The sequence below is a fragment of the Scyliorhinus canicula genome, chromosome 5 (assembly GCF_902713615.1).
Source record: "Scyliorhinus canicula chromosome 5, sScyCan1.1, whole genome shotgun sequence".
Classification (NCBI taxonomy): Eukaryota; Metazoa; Chordata; class Chondrichthyes; order Carcharhiniformes; family Scyliorhinidae; genus Scyliorhinus; species Scyliorhinus canicula.
The window spans coordinates 187367869-187395817 of record NC_052150.1 but is presented as its reverse complement, the minus strand read 5'-3'; the positions used below and the strand labels follow the sequence as shown (position 1 = coordinate 187395817).

At 44.8% G+C, this 27949-nt stretch overlaps 1 protein-coding gene across 9 annotated transcripts in view; it reads left to right on the top strand.

Moving 5' to 3' along the window:
- Window positions 1-27949, top strand: part of znf438 (zinc finger protein 438) — a 341546-nt gene that overhangs the window by 236426 nt on the left and 77171 nt on the right. For 8 of the 9 annotated variants that reach the window (XR_005460779.1, XM_038798254.1, XM_038798252.1 and 5 more), the window contains one exon: window positions 23291-24270. Coding sequence is in view for 8 of the 9 variants with exons in the window: in XM_038798254.1 (XP_038654182.1) it covers window positions 23291-24233 (943 nt within the window). In the remaining variant the exon portion in view is untranslated. Of the gene's footprint in view, window positions 1-23290; window positions 24271-24950; window positions 26691-27949 lie in introns of those variants that run through there. The other variant, XM_038798253.1, reaches the window with a different exon arrangement.

Genomic DNA, 27949 nt, shown 5'->3' with positions numbered 1-27949 from the left:
AGTTCCCGTGCCAGCCTCCCCGAACAGGCGCCGGAATGTGGCGACTAGGGGCTTTTCACAGTAACTTCATTGAAGCCTACTCGTGACAAGCGATTTTCTAAACAAATTTTGAAAAGAAATAGCCCATAGACATGTCACCAGTTTTTGTGTGTCAATTTTGAGAGGGCAGGTAGCAGCATGCCTCTTTGGCCAGCCAGATTGAACAATCCTCACTGAGCCATGTCGAGGCTAAACAAAAGTAGAAATTCGACTATTAAATTCAATCTAAAATCATGTATGAAAAGTGAAATAAAGAGAGGGGGGATAAAAGGTGGAATTAAGTGAGAGATAAAAGAAAATTAAAAATCTCCAGCAGTAAAAAGAAAACATTCTGAATAAATTAGACTCCTTATAAAGGTCTTTAAGTTGAGAATGGTTTTGAAATGGTGGATATAGAGAGAATGTTTCCACTTTTGAGGAAGAACATAACTCATCAGTATAAGACAGTCACCAAGATATTCATAAATATAAAAGCAAATTACTGTGGATGCTGGAATCTGAAACAAATAAATACTGGACAATCTCAGCAGCTCTGACAGCATCTGTGGAGGAAGGGAGCAGTCATCCAGACTTGAAACGTTTGCTCCCTTTTCTCCCCACAGATGCTGTCAAAGCTGCTGAGATTGTCCAGTATTTTCTGTTTTGTCACCAAGATATTCAATAGGATATTCAGGAGAAATGACTGTACCCAAAGAGCAGTGAGAATATGGAACTCACATAGTTGAAGTGAATGATGCAGATCGTGGAGTCGCAGAATGCTATAATGCAGAAGAGGCCTTTCGGCCCATCGAGTCTGCACCGACGCAAAAAAGGCCCTGACCTGCCCACCGAATCCCACTTGTTAGTACTTGGCCCATAAGCCTTGAATGGAGCGCCAAGTATTCATCCAGGTACTTTTCAAAGGCATCCTGCCTCTACCCCTCCCAGGCAGTGCATTCCAGACCATTTAAGGGGAGGCTAGGCAAACTTGTGTGAGGGAGATGGGAATCCTGTAGGGTTAGATGGAATTAGATGAAGAAAGACTGGAAGAGGCATGCATAGAATATAAATGTCAGCATGGAGTGGTTGGACTGAATGTGCCTTATATTCTGTATAATCCTTTTATACCTAGACTATTACTCCCACTTGTTAATCCAATCTTAGACTTGATTTCATCATTTACGATCTTGAGATCTGGATTTATACGTTCTGGGCTGCTGTTCCAGAACCACAAACTACCACCCTGTTTCAGTAATCTTGCCAGACACTTCTAACACAGTGGGTAGGTGCTCTGCGTCGTGTGTCACTCAGTCACACAGATCAGGAAAGTCCGAGGTTCAATCTAGGATGAATTAACTAACCTTGTCCCAGGCACCACCCACTCACTAGTGCATGTAATATACTTGTGTCGTTTTGGTCCCAAAAAGTCTGCTTAATGTCCCCTCCCAACACTTCAGAGAATGCACAATTTTACTGGAAATGAGATGTAAACTTTGAAAATTTGGACCGCTTTGATCATCCAGTAGTGCAACTTGTTGATGTGGTAATGTCAGTGCAGTAGCAGGATGTGGGTTTATGCTTATGCTCCCCACCCCTCTGCACCATGGAAGTTGCCGTCTTGCCCAAGGTACCAGTGAGGCCTTGAGCAGAGGCTGAACATTTTCCTAGAGAGGTGGAAAGGAATTGTGAAGGTGGGTCATCCCTGGGAGAAAATAACACGACTGTTCCTTGATCTCGAGAGTGTAAAAATCGCATATTATAGATTTTTAATCTGATTTTGTCTTGTTTCAATTGTGATAAAAATAAGTTATCTGATAAATGACATCCTGTGGAGTACCACCAATTAATTTAGATTGCCCTTAAAAACTCATTTTATTTTATGATTCTTCAAACATCATTTTATTGGACACGGAGAGGATGTTTCCACTAGTAGGAAAAACTAGAACCTGAGGCTGCAGCCTGCCTTTAAAACAGAGATGAGGAGGAATTTCTTCAGCCAGAGGGTGGTAAATTTGTGGAACTCTTTGCCGCAGAAGGCTGTGGAGGCCAAATCACTGAGTGTTTTTAAGACAGAGATAGATAGGTTCTTGATTAATAAGGGGATCAGAGGTTGTGGGCGGAAGGCAGGACAAGGGGATGAGAAACAAATCAGCCATGATTGAATGGCGGAGCAGTCTCGATGGGCTGAATGGCCTAATTCTGCTCTGTGTCTTACGGTCTATTCACATACAAACAGATACCAGAGCACTTCACAGTGTATTGGATCATAGAGTGGTCACCAGATGACAGTGTTAGCAATGGGTGAAAGAATAGTAGAGGGGAAAGATCTTTTGGACACTTCTGAAAGCAGGTAAAGAGACCACATGGGTGCAGGTACTGAAGAGCTCAATTCCAGGGTGTTGGGACATAGTGGCCAAGTAAGCATCTTGTCAATGGAGCAGAGGCAGTGGGAAGAGAAGAACCATCGAACATCTGGGAATGCACACCTAGTGGTTTGAAGAAATCAATACGGTAGTGCAGATCAGACCATGGAGGGATTTTGAAGGCTAAAGTAACCATCCCCATTTACATTTCTTTTGTCTTCTGTCCTCGACATCTTTATCAAACTCCACCTATCGCTGGACCCCTATTCAGCTTCACTGCTCCGGGGCCTCCCACTACAGAATAAATCTGACCCTATTTCCAGTTCTCTAGCTTTGACAAAGAGCCATCCAGTCTCAAAACATTAGCTCCCTTTTCTCTCCACAGATGCTGGCAGACCTGCTGAAATTGTCCAGTATTTTCTGTTTTTGTTTCAGATTCCAGCATCTGCAACTTTGCTTTTATACTCAGATAATTACCCTGGGTCTCTGGATTATTAGTCCAGCGAAAATACCATTACGCCACTGCCTCCCCAATGCATGTTCTAATTAAGGATCCACCACAATATCCCCCTACTCTACCCTTGCCCCCCCCCTGCTGATGCTTACTCCTCTGCGAAGAAGTCAATAAATGGCTGCCACCTTCGGGCGAACCCCAATAGCGAACCCCTCAAGGCGAACTTGACTTTATCTAGGCCAAGAAAGCTCGCCATGTCCGATAGCCATACCTCAGCCCTCGGGGGGGGGGGGGGGGGGGGGGGCTTTGAGTCCCTCCATGCTAACAGTATTCATCGACGGGCTACCAGGGAAGCAAAGGCTAGAACGTCAGCCTCTCTCTCTTCCTGGACTCCTGGGTCCTCCGAAACCCCAAAGATTGCCACCTCAGGGTTCGTTAACACCCCAGTTTTCAATACCCGAGACATGACATCTGCGAATCTCTGCCAATACCCCCTGAGTTTAGGGCACGACCAGAACATGTGTACATGGTTAGCTGGCCCTCCAGCACATCTAGCACACTTGTCCTCCAGCCTGAAGAATCTGCTCATCCGGGCCACCGTCGTATGGGCCCGGTGCACAATCTTAAACTGGATCAGGCTGATGTTGCGGTCGTGTTTACTCTGCTCAGGGCTTCTGCCCAGATACCGTCCTCCATCCCCCCCCCCCCCCCCCCCCCCCCCCTCTCTCTCTCTCCCACCTCTCCCCTAGAAACTACCCTGTCCTGTCTCCCCTTCGGTGGCAGACGTGGGAAGGATGGCACCAGTCTGCGTACAAAATCCCACACCTGTAAGTATCTAAAGTCGTTCCCTCTTGCCAGCCCAAACTTCTCCTCCAGCGCCCTCATGCTCGGAAAGCTCCCTTCCAGGAACAGATCCAGCATCCTCTCAATCCCCGTCCTCCACAGTCGATACCCCCTGTCCATGTTCCCCAGGGCAAATCGGTGGTTGCCGCAGATTGGGGTCCACACCGATGCTCTTACCTCCCCTACATGCCTCCTCCACTGGCCCCAGATCCGAAGAGCCGCCACCACTATCAGGCTGGTGGAGTACCGTGCCGGCGGAAGCGGCAGAGGTGCAGTGACCAGGTCTGCTAAGCTAGTGCCCCTGCACAAAGCAGCCTCCATCCGCTCCCAAACCGACCCCGCACCCACCACCCATTTCCTTATCATCGCTATGTTGGCCGCCCAGTAATAGTTGCTGAAGTTCGGCAACGCTAGCTCCCCTTCTCTTCTGTTCCTTTCAAGCATCACCCTCTTCACCCACGGGGACTTCCCTGCCCATACAAATCCCAGAATAATTTTATTCAGCCTCTTAAAGAAGGACCGCGAGATAAAGATGGGGAGACACTGAAAAACAAACCAGGAACACTGGAGAATCGTCATCTTAACAGTCTGCACCCTCCCCGCCAATGACAGCGGGAGCACATCCCACCCCCGGATCGCCTCCCTCACTCGTGACAGGTTGAGCTTATGCAACTTGCCCCAGTCCCGTGCCACCCGAATCCCCAAATATCGGAAACTCTCCCCCACTAGCCTGAACGGCAACCCCATCAGCCTACTCTCCTGCCCCCTCACCTGAATTACAAACAACTCGCTCTTAGCCATGTTCAGTTTGTATCCGGAGAACCGGCCAAATTCCCTCAGGGTTGCCATAATACCGTCCATCCCCGCCATAATACCGTCCATCCCCGCCATTGGGTCCGATACATATAACAGCAGATCATATACATATAACGAGACTGTATGTCAGTCCGTCCATCGTCCCCCCCGTCCCCCGTTCCCCCCCCCCCCGGACCAGCCCTTTCCAGCCCCTAGAAGCTCTCAAAGAGATCGGCCTGTATGACCCACAAGCCTCCGGGTCCTTATCCCGTTTCAGAATAAGCGAGATGGTGGCCTGCGACATTGTCGGGGGTAAACCTCCTCTGTCTCTTGCCTCGTTAAAGACCCTGACCAGAACCGGCCCCACTATCCCGGCAATTTTTTGTAAATCCCCACCTGATACCTGTCCAGCCCCGGGGCTTTACCCGACTGCATGACCTTCAGGACCCCCCAATACCTCTTCGATCCTGACAACAGCTCCCAGTCCGTCCACCAACCGAATTTTACAAGTTTTTAATGAGATCTCCTCTCACTCTTCTAAACTCCAATGAATAATATCCTAACCAACTTAGCGAGTCCTGCCATTCCAGGAATCAGCGTGGTAAACATTTGCTGCACTCCCTCCATAGCAGGAATAACCTTCCTCAGATAAGGACACCAAAACTGCACAATACTCCAGGTGTGGTCTCACCATTGACCTATGCAATTGCAGTGAAACATCTCTATTCCTAGACTCAAAATCTCTCGCTATGAAGGCCAACATACCATTTGCCGCCTTTACCGTCTGTTGTATCTGCGCGCTTACTTTCAGTGACTGATGTACAAGATCACCAAGGTCTCGCTGAGCATCCATCCCTCTCACTTTACACCCATTCAAACAATAATCTGCCTTCCTATTTTTGCTACCGAAGCGGATAACCTCCACATTATACTGGATCTGCCATACATGTGCCCACTCACTCAGCCTGTCCAAATCCCGCTGAAGCATCTCTGCATTCTCTTCACAGCTGACCCTCCCACCCAAATTTGTATCATCTGCAAATAATAATAATAATCGCTTATTGTCACAAGTAGGCTTCAATGAAGTTACTGTGAAAAGCCCCTAGTCGCCACATTCCGGCGCCTGTTCTGGGAGACTGGTACGGGAATTGAACCCGCGCTTCTGGCATTGTTCTGCATTACAAGCCAGCTGTTTAGCCCACTGTGCTAAACCAGCCCCATGAGATAATACATTTAGTTCCCTCGGCCAAATCATTAATATGTAATGTGAACAGTTGGGGTCCTAGCACAGCTCCCTGTGGTACCCAACTATTCACTGTCAATCGGAAAATGACCCATTTATTCCAACTTTTTGCTTCCTGTTTGTTAACTAGCTTTCTATCCATCTCAAGAGGCTACCTGTAATCCCTTCTTTACTTTAAATTTACATATTAATCTGCTATGTTAGACCTGTCAAAAGCCTTCTGAAAGTCTAAATAAGCCACATCCACTGGTTCTCCCTGGCCAACTCTACTTGTTACATCTTCAAAGAATCCTAGTAGATTCATCAAACATGGTTTTCCTTTCGTAAATCCATGCTGACTTTGTCTGATTACACCACTGCTTTCCAAATGCTGTCCTATGAAATCTTTGATAATGGACTCGACCAACTTCCCTACTAACGACATTAGGCTTACTAATCTATAGGTTCCCTCTTTTCTCCCTACCTCCCTTTTTGAATAGTGGGGTTATATTACCTACCCTCCGATCTGTAGGAACCATTCTAGCTTCCAAAGAATTTTGGAAAATGACTACCAATGGATCTACTATTTCTAAGGCCACTTGCTTAAGTACTCTGGGATGAAGATCTTGCCCTGGAGCTTTGTCCGCCTTCAATCCCATTAATTTCCCCCAAACCATTTCTTTACTAATTTCCTTCAGTTCCTCGCTAAGATTTCTTAGAATTGCCTGTATATTATTCATGTCTTCCTTTGTGAAGACAGGAGCAAATACGAATTTAGTTCCTCAGTCATTTCTTTATTCCCTGTTATGAATTCCCCTGTTTGAGGACTGTGTGCCAGGGGTGATACACGAGGATCAGACAGAATTTGTCAAGGGACGGCAGCTCAACACGAATGTGCGGAGACTGCTAAATGTTATTATGATGCCGGCAGTGGAGGGGGAGGCGGAGATAGTGGTGGCGCTGGATGCGGAGAAAGAGTTGAGTGGGGGTACCTGTGGGAGGTGCTGGAGCGGTTCGGATTCGGGGAGGGATTCATCAAATGGGTGAGGCTGCTCTACGCGGCTCCGATGGCAAGTGTAGTTACCAATGGAAGGAGATCGGAGTACTTTAGGCTCTACCGTGGGACCAGGCCAATGTGCCGATGGTGCACAAGTGGGTAATGGAGGGGGAGGGGCCAGCATGGAAACGGATGGAGAGGGCGTCCTGTGGAGATACAAGCCTGGGGGCCCTGGTAACGGCGCCGTGGCCGCTCCCTCCTACGAGGTATACCACGAGTCCGGTGGTGGCGGCTACCCTCAAGATTTGGGGGCAGTGGAGGCGACATAGGGGAGAAGTGGGGGGCTCGATGGAGGCTCCGTTAAGGGGGAACCATAGGTTCGTCCCGGGGAACATTGATGGGGGATTTCAGGGTTGGCACAGAGCGGGCATCAGACAGCTGAGGGACCTGTTTATTGATGGGAGGTTTGCGAGCCTGGGGGAGTTGGAGGAGAAATTTGGGCTCCCCCGGGGAACATGTTCAGGTATCTGCAGGTAAAGGCATTTGCTAGGCGGCAGATGGAGGTATTCCCTTCACTTCCCGCGAGGGGGGTGAGCGACAGGGTGCTTTCGGGGGTCTGGGTCGGAGAGGGGAAGATATCTGATACCTACAAGGTTATGCAGGAGGCGGAGGAGGCGTCAGTAGAGGAGCTGAAAGCTAAGTGGGAGGGGGAACTGGGGGAACAGATCAAAGACGGGACATGGGCTGATGCCCTGGAGAGGGTTAATTATTCCTCCTCGTGTGCGCGGCTTAGCCTCATCCAATTCAAGGTGCTGCACCGGGCCCACATGACTGGGACGAGGATGAGTAGGTTCTTTGGAGGTGAAGACAGGTGTGTCAGGTGCTCGGGGAGTCCAGCGAACCATGCCCATATGTTCTGGGCATGCCCGGCACTGGAGGAGTTCTGGAAGGGGGTGGCGAGGACGGTGTCGAGGGTGGTGGGATCCAGGGTCAAGCCAGGATGGGGACTCGCGATTTTTGGGGTTGGGGTGGAGCCGGGAGTGCAGGAGGCGAAAGAGGCCGGTGTGCTGGCCTTTGCGTCCCTAGTAGCCCGGCGAAGGATCTTGCTACAATGGAAGGATGCGAGGCCCCCAAGCGTGGAGACCTGGATCAATGACATGGCGGGTTTCATTAAGCTAGAGAAGATCAAATTCGCCCTGAGAGGGTCGGTACAAGGGTTCTTTAGGCGGTGGCAACCTTTTCTCGACTTTCTGGCTCAACGATAGGGTACGGGGACAGTAGCAGCAGCAACCCGGGGGGGTGGGGGGGGAAGGGGGAGGGAAAAGGGGGGGGGGGGCGGACGATGACTATGTTTGTTTATTTAATTTAAATTTATTTTTAAGTTCTTCTGTTGTTCATTGGGGGTGGGGGGATGTGATACATGCGTCGATACGGTCTGGGGGTGTTACAGTTATTATGGGTTATTTTGTTGCATTTCATTGTTTGTCATTACGTTTTATATTTTCTTTAAAAAATTCCAATAAAAATTATATTAAAAAAAAAATGAATTCCCCTGTTTGACTGTAAGGGGCCTACGTTAGTTTTTATCAATCTTTTTCTCTTTACATGCTTAAAGTAATTCACCAACTGACCCCTCGCCCCACCCCCACACCAAAGCCTGCCCACTATCTGCAAGGCACAAGTCAGGAGTGTAATGGAATACACTCCACTTTCCTGGATGAGTGCTGCTCCAACAACACTCAAACTCAACACCATTCCACAACATTCAATCCCTCCACCACCGACGAACAGTGGCAGGCATGTGTGTCATCTACAAGATTCACTGCAGGAATTCACCAAAGTTCCTGAGGCAGTTACCTTCCAAACTTATTGGCTGCTACCATCTGGAAGGGCAAGAGCACTAGATCCCTGGGAACTCACCACCTGGAGGTTCTCCTCCAAGCCACCCACCATCCTGACTTGCAAATATATTGTTGTTCATTCACTGTCGCTGGGCCAAAATCATGGAACCCCCCCTAACTGCACTGTAGGTGTTCCTACACCTCTGGAACTGCAGCGGTTCAAGAAGGCAACTCACCATCACCTTCTGAAGGGCAACTAGGGATGGGCAATAAATGCTGGTTCCAATAATGGCCACATCCCGTACCAGCCTCCCCGAACAGGTGCCGGAATGTGGCGACTAGGGGCTTTTCTCAGTAACTTCATTTGAAGCTTACTTGTGACAATAAGCGATTTTCATTTCATTTCATTTCATCCCTTAAATGAAATTTTAAAAATCTGAATATTACTGCAGGACTTGTGTTCTGATTTTTTGGCTGTGAGACAACGAACTAGCTTTAGATGTAAACGGCATTGGCAAATCAGCTTAAAGTGGCTATTCATCTTGTGCACACTAAGGGCGTGAGTAAATATATAATCCTGGGTTTTACATTGAGCACTTTGTTCCGTTCCAAAGAATAGAAGTTCTCTTGTATGCGCATTACTGTAGTTTAATTGCTAAAAATTAATTCTGATAAATAGTTTTCACAGAAGTACACAAAAGAGGCACTTTGGCCCATCGAGTGTGCATCGATACATGAAAAACACCTGACCTACCTACCTGATCCAATAGCCTTGAATGTTATGACATGCCTAGTGCTCATCCAGGTACCTTTTAAAGGATGTGAGGTACCCCGCCTCTACCACCCTCACAGGCAGTGCATTCCAGACTCATCACCTTCTGGGTAAAAATATTTTTCCTGCTTGAAGTTTGCAGATGAGACCAAGATTGGTGGAGTGGCAGATAGTGTTGAGAATTGTCAGAGGATACAGCAGGACATAGATAGGTTGGAGACTTGGGAAGAGAAATGGCAAATGGAGTTTAATCCGGACAAATGTGAGGTTATGCATTTTGGTAGGTCTAACATGGAGGGAAATATACAGTAATTGGCAAAACTCTTAGGAATATAAAAAGTCAGAGAGATCTGGGCGTGCAGGTTCACAGATCTTAGAAAGTGGCAACACAAGAGGACAAGGTAGTCAAGAAATATGGGATGCTTGCCTTCATTGGACGGGGCATCGAGTATAAAAACTGGCAAGTCATGCTACACTTGTATCGAACCTTGGTATGGCCGCACTTGGAATATTGTGCACAATTCTGGTCGCCACACTACCGGTAAAATGTGGAGCCTTTGAAGAGGGTGCAGAGGAGGTTTACCAGGATGTTGTCTGGTCTGGAGGGTATATGTGGAGAGGCTGAATAGACTCGGATGGGAATAGAGGGATACGGACCCAGGAGGTGTAGAAGATTTTAATTTAGACGGGCAGCATGGTTGGCACAGGCTTGGAGGGCCGAAGGACCTGTTCCTGTGCTGTACTTTTTTTTGTTCTTTGTTTTTATTCGAACGATGGAGGTTGTGGGGCGAGCTGGTAGAGGTCAACAAGATGATGAAAGGCGTGGATGGGCAGGCACTCTTTTGCAGGGTGGAGGGGTCAGTCTTTAGGGGGCATAGGTTTAAGGTCCATGGGGCAAAGTTGTGCAAGGCAGGGTTTTTTTACACAAGAGGGTGGTGAGTGCCTGGAATGTGCTGCCAGGGGAGGTTGTGGAAGCAGATACATTAAAGGCGTTCAAAAGGCATCTTGGCAAATACATGGATAGAATGGGTATAGAGGGATACGGCACTCGGAAGTGCTGAGGGTTTTGGCCAAGGGTGGTATCATGACCGGTACAGGCTTAGAGGGCCGAAGGGCCTGTTCCTGTGCTGTATTGTTCTTTATTCTCACCAAACACCCCCCAAACGTCCTGTTCCTCACCTTGAACTTGTGTCCCCTCATGACTGACCTTTCAACTAAACGAAATGGCTATAACTATCACTTAAAAACTAGGTGCTTACCCCAGGACATTATTTTGAAGTGAGTGTTTATAAAAAGCCATGTCATCACTATGTGACCGTCAGTGTTGCAGAGTGGGATGGGCTTTCATGTTGGGCCATTGAGAGTAGCAGCACTTGAAATGTGGCCTGTTATTTTTTTTTAAATGAACCACTGTTTTGATATTGAGCCTGTAGTGAGCGTTGTTGGGCTAATCCATCATGGGGCTATCACAGCCAATCATGGTGCTGAACTCAACATTTTCCAGCAGGGATCCCTGAATAGTTGTTATAAATGGGTACCCTGACTGTTTTTTCCTTAACACACTCCCCAGTCTATGGGAGCGGAGTGGATTTATAACATCTCAATTACTGTAGGCAGAGATTAATGGTGTCACTTATTTTTGGGGGAATATATATAGCTGCAAAGGAAAAGTCAGTTATTTCAACCAGAAATGTAAATCTTAAAGTTATAAATTTTTTAAATTGCCCAAGCACTCTTGATTCTAAATGTTAATCTGGTTAATTTAAGCCATTATTAAATATTATTTAATAACATAGATGGAGTTTTTGAACTGTCTTACACTCATTGTAATTGTTTCAGCCATGTAAAAGAGCAAGGAGCACCTGGTAATTTGTTCATATTACCTTGTACCTCATCATTGAGAGCATCTCCAGACTTCCTGCTTATTTAGTTTGCTTTCCTGTCCAACTGAACCCAGAAGATTGCCAAATGGGAAATTGTGGACTCCAACATGACCCCAAGCTTTTACTGTGCAATCTATGGAATAGAAATCCTGGTTAAAATAACACACATTTTTTGCTAAATATTAATGCACATTTTTTCTTCACTAAACACTGTAGCAACTTCATGTCATGTTGAAGCAAATGTTGAATGTGGGATTGTGCACAGTTTCAATCCTAAATGTATACGGCCTTATAATCCTTGTGGTGGAGGGAGGGGGGTGTTCCTTGGTGTCTCACTCTTTCTCCCCCCCCCCCCCCCCCCCCCCCGGTGACTCAGGATATCCTCCCAGTTAGAGCTAATCAGTTTTGGGCTTTTTGTTTCCTGTTTTGGGTTTGAGAATCCCTGTTTTATCCTCCTTCGGCCCCGCCAGACGACAACTTATCCTGAGGAGGACTGGGTTCTGTTTGACTCTTCCTTCAGGTCAGGTTTGTCTTTTTTCGCAGTGCGGATCTCTCTCTTTGGCTGTTTTCAAGGGAGGGGTCCAGGCAGAGGGAGAGATGGGTAAGAGGGTCCATGAAGCAGGTGGGGGACTCCTGCCCAAAGACACGGTCACCGAGGCAAAGGCGACAGAAGAGAAGTCCAATGTCGTGTCGTGCTCAAAATTCATTAATATGAGGATAGACTGAGTTCTTTGGCCACTTCCTGTTTTTATCTCAATTACTTTGAGGTGTCTTTTTCTCCCATTTTCATAATCCGAAAGAAAGTCTTTGTGCCCCAGAGGTAGATGACTTAGTGTTCACTTAAAGAGCATTGCAAAGTGTTTGGCAAACCTTTTCAGCAGTGTTGCTTGTCAACTCGATGTGTGAATGATGTCATTTGAGATGGCATCACTGATTATATCCATGCACACTTCAAAAAAAATTAGGTTCCATGTCTAAGAATATTCATGCCAGATTGTGGTAGGATTCAGGTTTACTACCTCCCGTCTGTTTCTGACTGCAGCAGTGTCACTATGATGTGAGGAAGTTCCGATCACTGAAGGAAGGAAAATTGAAGGGAGAATCACACCTGAGCTCATCTTTTTTTCTTAATAACTGACTAGGAGAGCAGTGTTTGGCCTGAAGTGGTTCAGGCATTTGTCCTCTTGGCATGACTATTGGGGCTGTCAGGGTGAAAAATAGTATTAAAAAATTAGTTTGAGTGTCTTAAAAAAGTAATACATTAGATTGTTGATGTTGTTGTATTGAGAGGTGATCGACAAGGCAATGCTGAAACACAACAGGGGTTTATTGAACTAAGAATAACAATACGCACAGGACAGCACAACTACACAGATCTTATTCCCACAACTCCCGGGCTAATTCTGAAGCCCCAACAACTAGAACCACGCCTGTTAGGCTTACACTTGCACCCTCCATCCCCATAGGCTCTAGGCCCATCATGTGGCTTGCGAAGTATTGCCCCTTAAAGGGGCCAGGCTACCATAATTGTCTACCACTAGTAGCCGAAACATTGACACACATTGCATCTCCTGGGTAATGAAGTCCAAAAGCTAGGTTTCACTTTGCCCTCACAAACTTTGTCCTCAGCTTTGCATGTTTGCTATGTACATAAGAATATAAGAACTAGCGGGAGTAGGCCATCTGGCCCCTCGGGCCTGCTCCACCATTCAATGAGATCATGGCTGATCTTTTGTGGACTCAGCTCCACTTTCCGGCCCAAAAACCATAACCCTTAATCCCTTTATTCTTCAAAAAACTATTAATCTCTATTTTAAAAACATTTAATGAAGGAGCCTCAACTGCTTCACCGGACAAGGAATTCCATAGATTCACAACCCTTTGGGTGAAGAAGTTCCTCCTAAACCCAGTCCTAAATCTACTTCCCCTTATTTTGAGGCTATGCCCCCTAGTTCAGCTTTCACCCGCCAGTGGAAACAACCTGCCCGTATCTATCCTATCTATTCCCTTCATAATTTTATATGTTTCTATAAGATCCCCCCTCATCCTTCTAAATTCCAACGAGTACAGTCCCAGTCTACTCGACCTCTCCTCGTAATCCAACCCCTTCAGCTCTGGGATTAACCTAGTGAATCTCCTCTGCACACCCTCCAGTGCAAGTGCGTCCTTTGTCAAGTAAGGAGACCAAAACTGAACACAATACTCCAGGTGTGGCCGCACTAACACCTTATACATTTGCAGCATAACCTCCCTAGTCTTAAACTCCATCCCTCTAGCAATGAAGGACAAAATTCCATTCGCCTTCTTAATCACCTGTTGCACCTGTAAACCAACTTTTTGGACTCGTGCACTAGCACACCCAGGTCTCTCTGCACAGCAGCATGTTTTAATATTTTATCATTTAAATAATAATCCCTTTTGCTGTTATTCCTACCAAAATGGATAACCTCATATTTGTCAACATTGTATTCCATCTGCCAGACCCTAGCCCATTCACTCAGCCTATCCAAATCCCTTTGCAAACTTCCGGTATCTTCTGCACTTTTTGCTTTACCACTCATCTTAGTGCCGTCTGCAAACCTGGGCACATTGCACTTGGTCCCCAACTCCAAATCATCTATTTAAATTGTGAACAATTGTGGGCCCAACACTGACCCCTGAGGGACACCACTAGCTACTGATTGCCAACCAGAGAAACACCCATGCACTCTGTTTTCCATTTGTACTGCCCAACCTCTTAAACCTATGCAACAATGCTTGAGTGTCTCTTTTGGTTCTCTTGCTTCTGAATCACCAAGTTCTAGGTTCAAGGCTGACACTCCACCTCTGTACTGAGGAAGTGCTGTTTTTCAGATCATAGAATTTACAGGGCAGAAGGAGCCCATTCGGCCCATCAAGTCTGCACTGGCCCTTGGAAAGAGCACGCTACTTAAGCCCACAACTCCACCCCATCCCCCTAACCCAGTATCCTCACCTAACTTTTTGGACACTGAAGGGAAATTTTGCATAGCCAATCCACCTATCCTGCACACTTTGGACTGTGGGAGGAAATCGGAAGAAACCCACACAGACACGGGGTGAAAATGCAAACTCTGGGTTAGCCCTGCTGTCTCACGGCGCTGAGGCCCCAGGTTTGATCCCGACTGTGGGTCACTGTCCGTGTGGAGTTTTCACATTCTCCCCGTGTTTCCGTGGGTTTGCCCCCACAACCCAAAGATGTGCAAGGTAGGTGGATTGGCCACGCTAAATTGCCCCTTAATTGGAAAAAATTAATTGGGTACTCTGAATAAAAAAAAAATGCAAACTCCACACAGACAGTCATCCGAGGCCAGAATTGAATCCGGGACCCTGGAGCTGTGAGGCAGCAGTGCTAACCACTGTGCCACCGTGCTGCCCTTAAAACATTTTTGTTGTATTGAGTGGTGACATTAAACATTTTTAAAAATCCATTCAAGGGATGTCGACTTTGCTGGCTAGGCCCATCCCCATTGCCCATGAAACGGTGATGGTGAGTTCTGCTGCCTTCACCCTCTGCAGTCCATGTGGTGTAGGTGCATCCACAGTGCTGTTAGGGAGACAGTTCCAGGATTCTGACCCAGCAACAAAGAAGGAATGGAGATATATTTCCAAGTCGGAATGGTGAGAGGCTTGGAGGGGTGCTTGATGTGATGGTGCTTCCATGTATCTGCCTTCATCGTAGCTTTGGAAGGTGCTGTCTGAGGAGCCTTGGTGAATTCCTGCAGTGCATCTTGCAGATGGCACACAAGGTTGTGGTCATGGTGGAGGGAGTGAATGTGAAAGACGCCATAGTCATCGATGACCATAGGCTTCTATTTCAAGAGCTGATTGCAGGTGATTTCACCTAAGGGTCACCACACTGGTTAAGAAGACAGATGGGATACTTGCCTTTATTAGCTAAAGCATAGACTATAAGAGCAGGAAGATTAACATGGAGCAGTGTAAAATGCTCGTTGGGCCACAGCTGGTATAGTGTGTGCACGTCTGGTCGCCACACCAAAAGAAGGATGGGATTGCACTAGAAGGGAAAGGGGCGTAGAGGAGATTGACCAGGAGGTTTCCTGGGCTGGAGTGTTGCAGCTGTGAAAAGAAGCTGGTTAGGCTGGGGTTGTTTTCCTTGGAGCAGAGAAGGCTGAGGTAAGGCCTGATTGAGATGTAGAAAATTCTGAGGGCCATAGAGTGAATAGGAAGTAACCTTGCCCCTTAGTTGAGGGGTCAATTACCAGGGGGCATAAATTGAAGGAAATGAGCAGGAGATTTAGAGGAAATTTGAGGGGAAATATTTTCAACCAGAAGGCGGTGAGAATCCGAGACTCACTGCCTGAAAGGTGGGAGCCCTCGAAACAATTAGGAAGCATTTAGATGAGCACTTCAAACGCCATTGCATACAAGCTACAGATGTAGTGCTGAAAAATGGGATTTAAATAGATAGGTGCATGATGGCTGTTGCAGATACGATGGGCCTCTTTATCTGCTGTAAAACTCTGTTACTGCCGTACTATTTTTATTTCTGTGATTACAAGAATTGCTTAAAGGATATTGCAGCTCCAGCTGTTTTTCTAATTATTAAAGCAGTTTCCTCCGTATTGAAATGAAGCCTCAGCTTAAAGTTTTACGTTAATGCTTCTGGCCTTTGGTAAGATAAACTGTAGGTAAATGCAGCAGATTTGATCCCAAGACTGTGACGTTTGCATTCTTTTTGCTGCACTAGAGGTTTCCTAACCAAAAAAAAAGTAATTCCAGTAACAGTTTCATATTGAAATATAGCCATTTTGATCAGTCAGTTGCGTGTTTGACCTTGAACTTCTGCGAGTCTGAGCGCACCTTAAATACAACATAAGAGTATAAATGCATTAAAATAATAATGCTTGTGCCAAAAATTCACCGAATAAAACATTTGTTTCCAGCTTAATAACGACAGCTCTACCTGTCCAGTGATACAAATGATCAGCACAGAACGCCAGTATGTCCATATGAATGTGCTGGCGCGGCAACGAAAATGACATTTTGAAGCCAAAATGCCGTGTCAATTTATAAACATAAGTGCCATTTATCGTAACTCAAGTGATATAAAGTCGAGAATTGCCTGTATTAAAATGGCAATCTGCAATGCCATCGCGCGGGCCAAGAGTGCTGATGGCTCGTGTGCAGAGACACTCGAGAGAAACGGAGAGAATAAAATAACTTAATTCCCTTCTACCTAATGTGGAGGTTTTGTTAAAAGTCTGTTGGTTTCTATATAACCAGCTTCTGCAGTTAAAACAAGAAACTGCAGCACACTGCAGGTATGTCATGATCTAGATAAAACAGACTATACTCATTATGCAGTAGAATGTGGCAGAATTTGGCTCCAACTCCATCGACAAGTTTGCCGATAACACAACTGTAGTGGGTTAGATCTGTACAAGTCAGAGTACAGGGGGGAGATGGAGAATTTAGTGGCATGTACAATGTCAACAATCTCCCTCAATGTCAGCAACACTAAGGATCTGTTCATTGAGTTCAGGAAGCGAAGTGTTGCCACGCCCCTGTTTGTATCATTGGTGCCGAGGTGGAGATGGTTGACAGCTTCAAATTCCTGGGCATGCACCATCAACAATCTGTCCTGGTCCAGCCACGTCGACTCTACGCACAACAATGCCTATACTTTCTCAGGAAATTTGGCATGTCCACAACGACTCTTACCAATTTCTATAGATGCACCATAGAATGCACCCTATCTGTTGCAGAGGACAACTGCTTGGCCCAAGACCGCAAGATACTACAGAGAGTCGTGAACGTAGTCTATCATGCGATTCTCTCTTCCAACTTCTTCCATCGGACAGGAGACACAAAAGTTTGAGAACATGTTCAAAACATCTTTTTCCCCGCTGTTACCAGACTCCTGAATGGACCCTCTTGGGGTCTGAACTAATCTTTTAAAAAAAATAAATTTGGAGTACCCAATTATTTTTTTTTCCAATTAAGGGGCAATTTAGCATGGCCAATCCACCTAACCTGCACACCTTTGGGTTGTGGGGGTGAAACTCTCACAAACACGAGGAGAATGTGCAAACTCCACACGGACAGTGACCCAGGGCTGGAATTCGAACCTGGGTCCTCAGCGCCGTATGCAGCAGTGCTAACCACTGTGCCACATGCCACCCTGGGTCTGAACTGATCTTATGGACTCGACTGAACTGATCTGGCTACGCATCTTCTCTCTAGTTGTATCACTATGTACCATATACTTCACCCGCTGTCTATGTTTATGTATTTTCATTATGTATCCTCATGTATTTATCGTATGTTCTATGTTTTCATGTATGGAGCGATATTCCTGGACTGTACGCAGCACAATACTTTTCGCAGTACCTCGGTACACATGGCAATAAATCTAAATCTAATCTAACTTGCAGGTGTTGTTAATTGCACATTATTGTTTGTGAATTTTGTAGGGTCACAGAATAGGGCTATTCAGCCCATCGATTCAATCTCGGCTCTCAGTAGAGCCACCCAATTTCCCCTCTATCTCCATACCACTGCAAGTTTATTTTCCTCAGTTGTCTATCCAAGTTACTTTTGAAAACATTGATCATCTTCCACTTCCGCCACCTTCGTTTCAGATCATTATCACTTGCCGCATAAAAACGTTTTTTCTCAGACCATCTATATATCTCTTACCCAAAATTGGCGTCCAAGCTAAAGGGAACAGCTTTTCTTTGTCTTCCTCATCTAAACCTGTCATAATTTTGTACAACGCTATTAATCCTCACCCTTAACTTCCTTCGCTCCAAAGTGAATCACCCCAGCTTCTTTAACCTGTCCTTGTAGCTAAATTCCCTGATCACTGGAACCAATCTTGTAGACATCTCTGCATCATCTCGAGGATCCTCACATCCTTCTTGATGTGTGAAGATTTGAACCTAAATGCACTACTCTAGTTTGGCATAACCGGAGCTCTATAAATGTTAAATATAATCTCTTTAATTTTGTACTTAATACCTCTTTATGAAACCCAAGGTCCCAAACGTTTAGCTAGCCATTCAGCTAGCCATTCTCCCAATATGTCTTGCAACCGTGAAAGATCTATGCAGATAACCTCCCCGCCCTGCCACCACCACAGTCTTCCAATGGGTCTTGCGATCATTTTGACATTGGAATCTCATCTTTCGTTCCCTTGTATTCATTCTCTGGATCCCAATTAATGGCGTCATCCACAACCAATATGGATGCCGTCTTTCTCATTCCATCATCAAAACCAGTAGCTGGTATGCACCAACCAATTGCCAGCATAACATCCAATGTTCAATGGGTAGCACAAGTGAATAGCACTGTGGCTTCACAGCATCAGGGTCCCAGGTTCGATTCCCTGCTGAGTCACTGTCTATGAGGAGACTGTCTGTGAGGAGTCTGCACGTTCTCCTGTGTATGCGTGGGTTTCCTCCAGGTGCTTCGGTTTCCTCCCACAGTCCAAAGACATGCAGGTTAGGTGGATTGGCCATGATAAATTGCCCTTGGTGTCCAAAATGGTTAGGAAGGATTATTGGGTTACAGGGATAAGGTGGAAGTGAGGACTTAAGTGGGTCGGTGCAGACTCGGTGGGCCGAATGGCCTCCTTCTGCACTGTATGTTCTATCAGGGTCAATATTTTCCATGTCTTCAAAACTGGAGTTTAAAAAAATGTAATTTCTTGCCAGCATGTATCAATCCCATGAATCTTCCTATCTGCTTGGGTAACTCCTATGAGCCGAATCTTTTCACGAGGTATTTTCCATCCCAAACTCTCCATTACTCTGACAGCAGCCCATTGCTTATTTCCTACACCCGTAGCTTATCCTGAGGCTGATCCTTTACCTATTATAAGAACATAAGAACTAGGAGCAGGAGTAGGCCATCTGGCCCCTCGAGCCTGCTCCGCCATTCAATGAGATCATGGCTGATCTTTTGTGGATTCAGCTCCACTTTGCGGCCCGAACACCATAACCCTTTAATCCCTTTATTCTTCAAAAAACGATCTCTCTCTACCTTAAAAACATTTAATGAAGGAGCCTCAACTGCTTCACTGGGCAAGGAATTCCATAGATTCACAACCCTTTGGATGAAGAAGTTCCTCCTAAACTCAGTCCTAAATCTACTTCCCCTTATTTTGAGGCTATGTTCCCTAGTTCTGCTTTCACCTGCCAGTGGAAACAACCTGCCCACATCTATCCTATCTATTCCCTTCATAATTTTAAATGTTTCTATAAGATCCCCCCTCATCCTTCTAAATTCCAACGAGTACAGTCCCAGTCTACTCAACCTCTCCTCGTAATCCAACCCGTTCAGGTCTGGGATTAACCTAGTGAATCTGCTCTGCACACCCTCAAGTGCCAGTACGTCCTTTCTCAAGTAAGGAGACCAAAACTGAACACAATACTCCAGGTGTGGCCTCACTAACACCTTATACAATTTCAACATAACCTCCCTAGTCTTAAACTCCATCCCTCTAGCAATGAAGGACAAAATTCCATTTGCCTTCTTAATCACCTGTTGAACCTGTAAACCAACTTTCTGTGACTTATACACTAGCACACCCAGGTCTCTCTGCACAGCAGCATGCTTTAATATTTTATCGTTTAAATAATAATCTCGTTTGCTGTTATTCCTACCAAAATGGATAACCTCACAGTTGTCAACATTGTATTCCACCTGCCAGACCCTAGCCCATTCACTTAACCTATCCAAATCCCTCTGCAGACTTCCAGTATCCTCTGCACTTTTCGCTTTACCACTCCTTAGTGTCATCTGCAAACTTGGACACATTGCCCTTGGTCCCCAACTCCAAATATTCTATGTAAATTGTGAACAATTGTGGGCCCAACACGGATTCCTGAGGGACACCACTAGCTACTGATTGCCAACCAAAGAAACACCCATTAATCTCCACTTTTTGCTTTTTATTAATTAACCAATCCTCTATCCATGCTACTACTTTACCTTTAATGCCATGCATCTTTATTTTATTCAGCAACCTTTTGTGTGGCACCTTGTCAAAGGCTTTCTGGAAATCCAGATATAACACATCCATTGGCTCCCCGTTATCTACCGCACTGGTAATGTCCTCAAAACATTCCACTAAATTAGTTAGGCACGACCTGCTCTTTATGAACCCATGCTGCGTCTGCCCAATCAGACAATTTCTATCCAGATGCCTCGCTATTTCTTCCTTGATGATAGATTCCAGCATCTTCCCTACTACCGAAGTTAAGCTCACTGGCCTATAATTTCCTGCTCTCTGCCTACCTCCTTTTTTAAACAGTGGTGTCACGTTTGCTAATTTCCAATCCACCGGGACCACCCCAGAGTCTAGTGAATTTTGGTAAATCATCACTAGTGCATCTGCAATTTCCCTAGCCATCTCTTTTAGCACTCTGGGATGCATTCCATCAGGGCCAGGAGACTTGTCTACCTTTTAGCCCCATTAGCTTGCTCATCACTACCTCCTTAGTGATAACAATCCTCTCAAGGTCCTCACCTGTCATAGCCTCATTTCTATCAGTCACTGGCATGTTATTTGTGTCTTCCACTGTGAAGACTGACCCAAAAAACCTGTTCAGTTCCTCAGCCATTTCCTCATCTCCCATTATTAAAACTCCCTTCTCATCCTCTAAAGGACCAATATTTACCTTAGCCACTCTTTTTTGTTTTATATATTTGTAAAAACTTTTACTGTCTGTTTTTATATTCTGAGCAAGTTTACTCTCATACTCTTATCTTACTCTTCTTTATAGCTTTTTTAGTAACTTTCTGTTGCCCCCTAAAGATTTCCCAGTCCTCTAGTCTCCCACCAATCTTTGCCACTTTGTATGCTTTTTCCTTCAATTTGATACTCTCCCTTATTTCCTTAGATATCCACGGCCGATTTTCCCTCTTTCTACCGTCTTTCTGGTTCTGGCATGTGGAAAACTCATCCTAAATTATTTTCTCTTGCTTCCTCTTAAGGTTTGAAAGAAAGCAGTCCTTGGACTCCCACCACCACCCCCAAATCCGCCAGTTCCTCTACAGTATCCATCTTTCTTCCTTGACCGTGCTCGCGGGAGACATTGTCTTAGGTGTGGAGTACTGTATAAATACAGTTAAAATGTTTCATGATGCTGGAAGTTAAACTTGCTATTTAAGTTAATTTCTCTTCTGAGCAAGTTAAATTTTCCAATAGTAAAATTGTGCTGGAGATTGCTCTTGTGAAGGATTACTTTTTCCACTGTTGTTTAATTCATTTAAGTGGTGTAGTGTGTCATGGTATGCAAACATGCAACCAGTGAACACTCAGAATAGGACACAACCAATGGGCAGTCAGGACATTCAGAGGTGACATCACCACAAGGGGGCATGACACAAACACTATAAAAGGGATGAGGCACTCACACCCTGCCTCTTTCCACAGACAGACATCTAGAGAATTAGACAGGGTTGATCAGCAGCATCACACCCCAGCACGTGGCTTGGAGCAGGCTGGTACAGTTAGACTGAGTTACTACAGTTAGATTAGCAGAGTCAAACTCATTTGAGAACTGTGTTAATAGTTCAATTAACACGTTGAACTAATTTCAGAGTCTGGAGCATCCTTTAGTTAAGACTGCATCAAGTAGCAGCCTGTGTTATCCGAAGCAGCATAACACAACACAGTGTTAAATGGCTCTTACTGCAGGTTATAAAGAAGAGAGTAACCTGTAAAATACAAACCAGTCATTGGGGGTGGTGGTGGAATAAGCTTTTATTAGGTAACATAGTTAGACACCATATTAGGAAAAGTGCCACATTACTCACAACGTATGTGCTCTGGAAACAAGATGTGAGATCAGCTTTTCTTCACCTTTAATGATTAGTCTATTAATATGTACTCTGAGCCTTTGTTCTATGACAGTGATATTTATGGACGAAGTACAGGGCAGAGCCACTTGCTTTTCTGGGCAGAAAATCTTATTTACAGCTGAACTGAGTGGCTGTTGGAGAAAGAAAGGAGCAAGACCTGTTCATGAATAAAACATTCTGTTCAACACTACTTGCTCTTGCGTACCAGCCCATAATAACTGTATTAGGTACAAAATGAGAAGATCTTCTGCGAGGATGGATTTACTGTACAAGGCAGCAAAAGGGCACTGTGAACATTTATGATCGTGAAGTGATCCAGACGTACTCGGCCCTTTGTTTTTCTTGGTTGGGTTACTCTGGAGGAGGACGTGGATATGGTATTTGTTGAGACTGAATAACACCAGTTGGCATGTTTCTTCCACACGACCCGTGTATTTAGCAGAATCTCTCCCTTCACAACTGAAGTGAAAACTCCTCATCCTTGCTGTTTAAAGCCAAGTCTGTGAGCTCTGCCGAAAGAACAAAACCTTATAGTGCTTTCCGACTTGAGATGTTGAATTTAACCTAATAAACCTGCAGGAAACCAAGTAGAAATGAATCCCACAAAAAGCTTAGTAAAATTGATGAAAACTAAGCAGAGCTTCATTTTTTGTGATTTAATCTGTTTTATCAGATTTCAAGGCTCTAGTCCTTTTTCCATTCTGCACAATATATGTCTTCTTTATTAAGATCTAATGGAATCTGTTTCGTGTACATTCTGTGCGTTAGGTTACTGTTGTAAGCCAAAAATGTATTTTAGATGTTGACACCATCTGGCTCAAATGTGATTAATGTTTCTATTAATTTTATTTGGCTTCAAAATTAGTTTCCTTTGTTTTTCACCTCTTCATCCTTTCTGCCCCCCCTCACTCCACCCTCCCAAAAAAAAACCTCTACCTACATACAAGACATTGGTGAACTTTGGTACGAAGGACTGAAATAATATGCTTGCCTATGTGGGCACTACATTTCTGCTGGTTTGCTGAATAAAAATTCTGTCGTGTTGCAGGCAATGTTTATTATTTCAGATGGGATGTCTTTGTATATACTGGTTAGGATAGGTGGAGCGGCTTGCAACAATATTTCAGCCCACTTGTAAAGCTTATTGTAGAAATATCATTGTAATCTACAGAATCCTGGAACACGTTGTGATTTGTTTATCTTGTTTAAGCAACCAGCTCCGCTATAACTAAAGTTGTTCTGCCTTTTCAGGAAACAAGCTGAGGAAGACCAATCACCAGCTGAAATAGTTGGCCTCGGTACCTTGCAAATAAAATGTGCCCGTTGCCAAATTGTCACCCCCACCTTTGTTGACATGAAGCTTCACCTGTTGTGTGTTCATGAGGAAGAGCTGCAACTGAGGGTAGAAGAGAGACCAGGAAAAGAAACGGGTAGATTTATCAGTGGATTTCCCATTTACTCCAGCATGGAAGCCGAGCAAGAGCTGTTCAAACATGCGGCAAACTACTGGAAACAGCTCGGCGAGAAGAAAAATCTGGTAAAGTGCGGCGTTTGTGAAGAAGCTTTTCACTCCTGTTTTAAATTGAAGAAGCACATGGTTTTGCATTACAGACAACAGCCCCGTTCAGAGGCTGCGGATTCTAGTACAGTTGCTAAGGACAAGAAAATTCAGTTCCTTACAAGTTTTGGGTTTAATTGTATTTTATGTAAAGAGAACTGTGGAAGCAAACCTGAACTCTTCAGGCACTGGCAAAGTTACCACAAGTGCGAGGACCCCGCTGTGCTGTGCACAGTCTTCAGTTCGTTGAATGAACATTGCACGATTGCTGAGGAACTGCCCGATGTTTCAATGCAACACACTGTTGTCAGCGCTGAACCTTTCTGCAAAGATATTGTGGGTGCAGCACCGCAGAGTGAGCTACACAGCAGGAGAAGAGTTGTCGATGAGTGCAAGTTGCACTTGGGCAGCTGCATTGGTGGAGCAGAAGAGACTCTTGGTTATTACCAGTTAACGTGCCCATTTTGTTTGAAGCCCTTTTTCTGCACGAACTGGAAAGGTAACAGCCGTAAAGAAGTTGTATTTCAGCAAGATGATGTTTTGCATCAGTGCCCAAAGTGCCTCCTGAAGTTCTCATTAACTGATAAAGGTCTTACAGCTCAAGTATTCTGTACCTCATCCAAACATTGCGACTAACATACCAGCTCTTCAGGAACCAAAAAGTCTTTCTAAGGTGAGTTGGTAGCCAGTGCAAAATTCTGGACTGAGATGTTAGTGGAGAACATGATGTTGCTTGTGAGCATCCAGATGAAATAATTTTTTTGTAACAGAGAAAAGCCTGTCTTGTTAGGAGACTGCCCATTTATCTTCAAATAAAGCTATCTTGGAATCTTGTAACATGAAGGTTCATGGTAAAATTCGGCATGGTGTGGGAAGTGGGTCGAATAGAAGACAGAAAATCAAACCGAAACAGCAATCTGCTGAAAGTAATTCACCAGCCCAATTAAGCAAAATCTGAAATGACGTCACAGATAGCGATGCAGTCTCTTGGGCCCTGTGGACTATAAATCAATGTTGCTATATCTAACATCAGTACACCTTGTTTCTGTGACAAATATATAATCCAGTGCTGGGATTAAAATGTACAGTTTTTGGTTAATATTGTGATGTATTGTACTTGCGCCAAGTAATCATAAACCTGCTATAGCTCCTTCTAGTGGTGCACAAAATAAAAATCACGCAACTGTTGATTTTACTGTACTTGTAGCTTATCTGTTAGCCTCCCATTGGTAGAGTACTTTTTGCAACTGTCATATCAGGGTATGTAAAAAGCAAGAGATTGTGAAGGAAGTTTCTTCATTTTTTTGATGTATTTCATTGATTTATTTCCTTTTTCTCCCTCCTACCTGGAAGGGCACACTTGTGCTGAGATACAAGAAAGTGGGCACTCGCAGCCTTCTGGCACCTGATCTAATCAGCCATTCTTTTGAGTGTGAGATTGGATGGTGACTGGCAGCAGGCTATTTGTCGTAGGGACATCATACCCCCAAGTTCTTGTTCTTGCCTAACATTTGATACGTGCATTTTGCAGCAGGGGGGTCACTGAATGGATTTCAAAAGTCTTTGTGCCACTGTATTGAAACTTTGAATTATTTAAATTGATTCATTTAGGAACTGCTGATTGAATGAAAGGTTCACCAGTGCATTAAAGGTACACCATATCAGTTTCTACAAGCAATAGGTTTTCTTTGATATCAGAATTGGAACAATTCTATTAATTCTCTAGATCTCAATTAGTGACATAATCCACAACCATCGATACACTATCTTTCTCATGCCCTCATGCAAACCAGTAGCTGGTACGTGTACCCTTCAACTGCCAGTGAAACGTAAAATCTTCAATGAATCAGTATTTTCCTGCCTATCTTAGTGACTCACTGCTTAGTTCGTTGTGCAGGACTTGTTGAAAAAAATCTAATCTCCCACCTGTCTTGCAACAAAATATGATTTTTATTGTGGTATTAGTTGTATCAATTGGAAAAGTGCTCTGGGGTATTATTGTAACGGTCTAAATCTTAGGAACAGGTTATTTGCCGATTCTGTCAATGGGGAAAATAGTTTATGACAACAGGGAAAAGAATGTCTGTTCCTTGTTAAAATCCATTTAATTGGGCAGACAGCAATCTTGGGAAATGGGATATTCCTCAATGTTCTAGTTTTGTGTTCAAGGAATCTTAACAAAAGTTTCCCCAGCCATCTGAAAATTATACTTTTCCGTACCCTGTCCTTGGAGAATTGTAATCCTGAATTTTAACAATAAGCAATAATCTTTTGATTGAATTCATCCAAGTTTGGCACTACCACAACAGTAGCTTGCATTTATATTACATTTTAAATGTAGAAAACATAGAAGCATAGAATGACTACTGCATAGAAGGCCATACTGCCCTTCCTGTCCATGTAGGCTCCCTGTCCATGTCGGCTCTATGCAAGAACAGCTCAGCTAGTGCCACGCCCTGTCTGTTCCCAATAGCCCGACAATTCTCTTCCAATAACTGCCTACTTCCCTTTTGAAAGCCACAATTGAATGTGGATTCAGGCACTGCATTTCAAATCCTAACCACTTGCTGGGTGGGTTTTTCTTTCCCACTCACATCCCTATGTGCTTCACAAAAGCAGACAGAAAACATGCTGAGCCAATAAGGGTTTACTAACAGTGACCAAATGCTTGGTTGAACATACAAATTCGGAGCAGGATTGGGTCATTCGGCCCCTCGAGCCTGCTCCGCCATTCAGTAAGATCAAAGCTGATCTGATTGTGGCTTCAACTCCACATTCCCACAGGGTTGCAATACTCCCACGGATGAGGTACGGAAATATGGCTTTCAAATGACAGGGAGAACTTTTGTTCAGGTTGTTGAAAAAGACAGATTAATGAAACATAAAATTATTACAGTAAGGATATCTCATTTCCCAATTTTCTAAGCAAATTTGAACAAGGAACACACACAAGGAACACGGTTGGCACTGTGCTTTCCCAGCGCCAGGGTCCCAGGTTCAATTCCTGGCTTGGGTCACTGTCTGTGCGGAGTCTGCATGTTCTCCCCGTGTCTGCGTGGGTTTCCTCCAGGTGTTCCAGTTTCCTCCCACAAGTCCCCAAGACGTGCTTGTTGGGTGAATTGGACATTCTAAATTCCACCCTCCGTGTACCCGAACAGGAGCTGGAATGTGGCGACTGGGGACTTTTCGAAGTAACTTCATTGCAGTGTTAAGTCGACTTGTGACAATAAAGAATTATTATTACATCCTTCTAAACTCCAGTGGATACAGGACCAAACTGTTCAACCTTTCCTCATAAGTTAACCTCACTACTCTTTCTCTCTTTCTCCCTCTCCCCCCCCCCCCCCCCCCCTTTTTATAAGGAGGGTGTGAAAGTGACAGGAGGAGGTGAAAGGATTGATGGGTTTAGGGGGGAATTTACAGGGTTGGGGATAGGCATTATGGAGGAATTTAAAGACAGTTTTAAAAGGCATCAGGGGACTGACAATTATTGCATATCAGCATGGATGGGTGAGCATGACAGAGTTGGATAGATTATGGGCTGCAGAAATTTAGACAAGCTGATGACTATGAAGGGTGGAAATTGGAAGGCTGGCCAAGAAGGCATTAGAGTAAATCAAGTCTGGGGATGACAAACTCGTGAGTGAGGGTTTCAGCAATAGATAGACTAAGTTGGATGATGTTACAGAGGTGGACATGGGTGGTCATTTTGTCGGAAAAGGCATACTTTAGGACACCTCGATTGTCAACCGTCTGCTTCAGCCTGAGACAGAGAATAGAATTGGAGGCAATGAAGCAGAGTTTGTAACGGGCTCCAAAGACAGTGGCTTTAAATTTCCCAGGAAGGGGTGAGTCATTGTAAATCAGAAAGTCATGTGACACACATGACCGTGGAGGGGCCAATAGGAGAGGTGAAGTTGATTGTCATCAGCGTGCATGTGAAAACTGACACCATGGCTTCAGATGAAGTTGTCAGGAGTAGCACATCAATAAAGTGTAGGATAAGGTCAACAATGGATCTTGGGGACTCCGGGCAGTAATAATTGAATAAATTAAAGTGGAAGCAAGCAAGGCCAAGTTCCATTTAGCTAATCAGCGAGAAGTGGTGTTGGAGGAGGATAGTATCACAGTTTGTCAAAAGCTGCAGAGAAGTCTTGTAGGATGAGGAGCTGTAGATAATGTTGTTTGATGTTGTTAGAGCTATTTTGGTCTCATCAGACAGTCAGAACCTGACTAGACAGTCAGGCAGGCAGTTATTCCAATCCTTTCTCAAAATAGCCGTGCTGAGCAGCAGATTACTGCCTATGCAGCTATCACTGGAAACTGCGAGAAACATACAAGAACTAGGTACC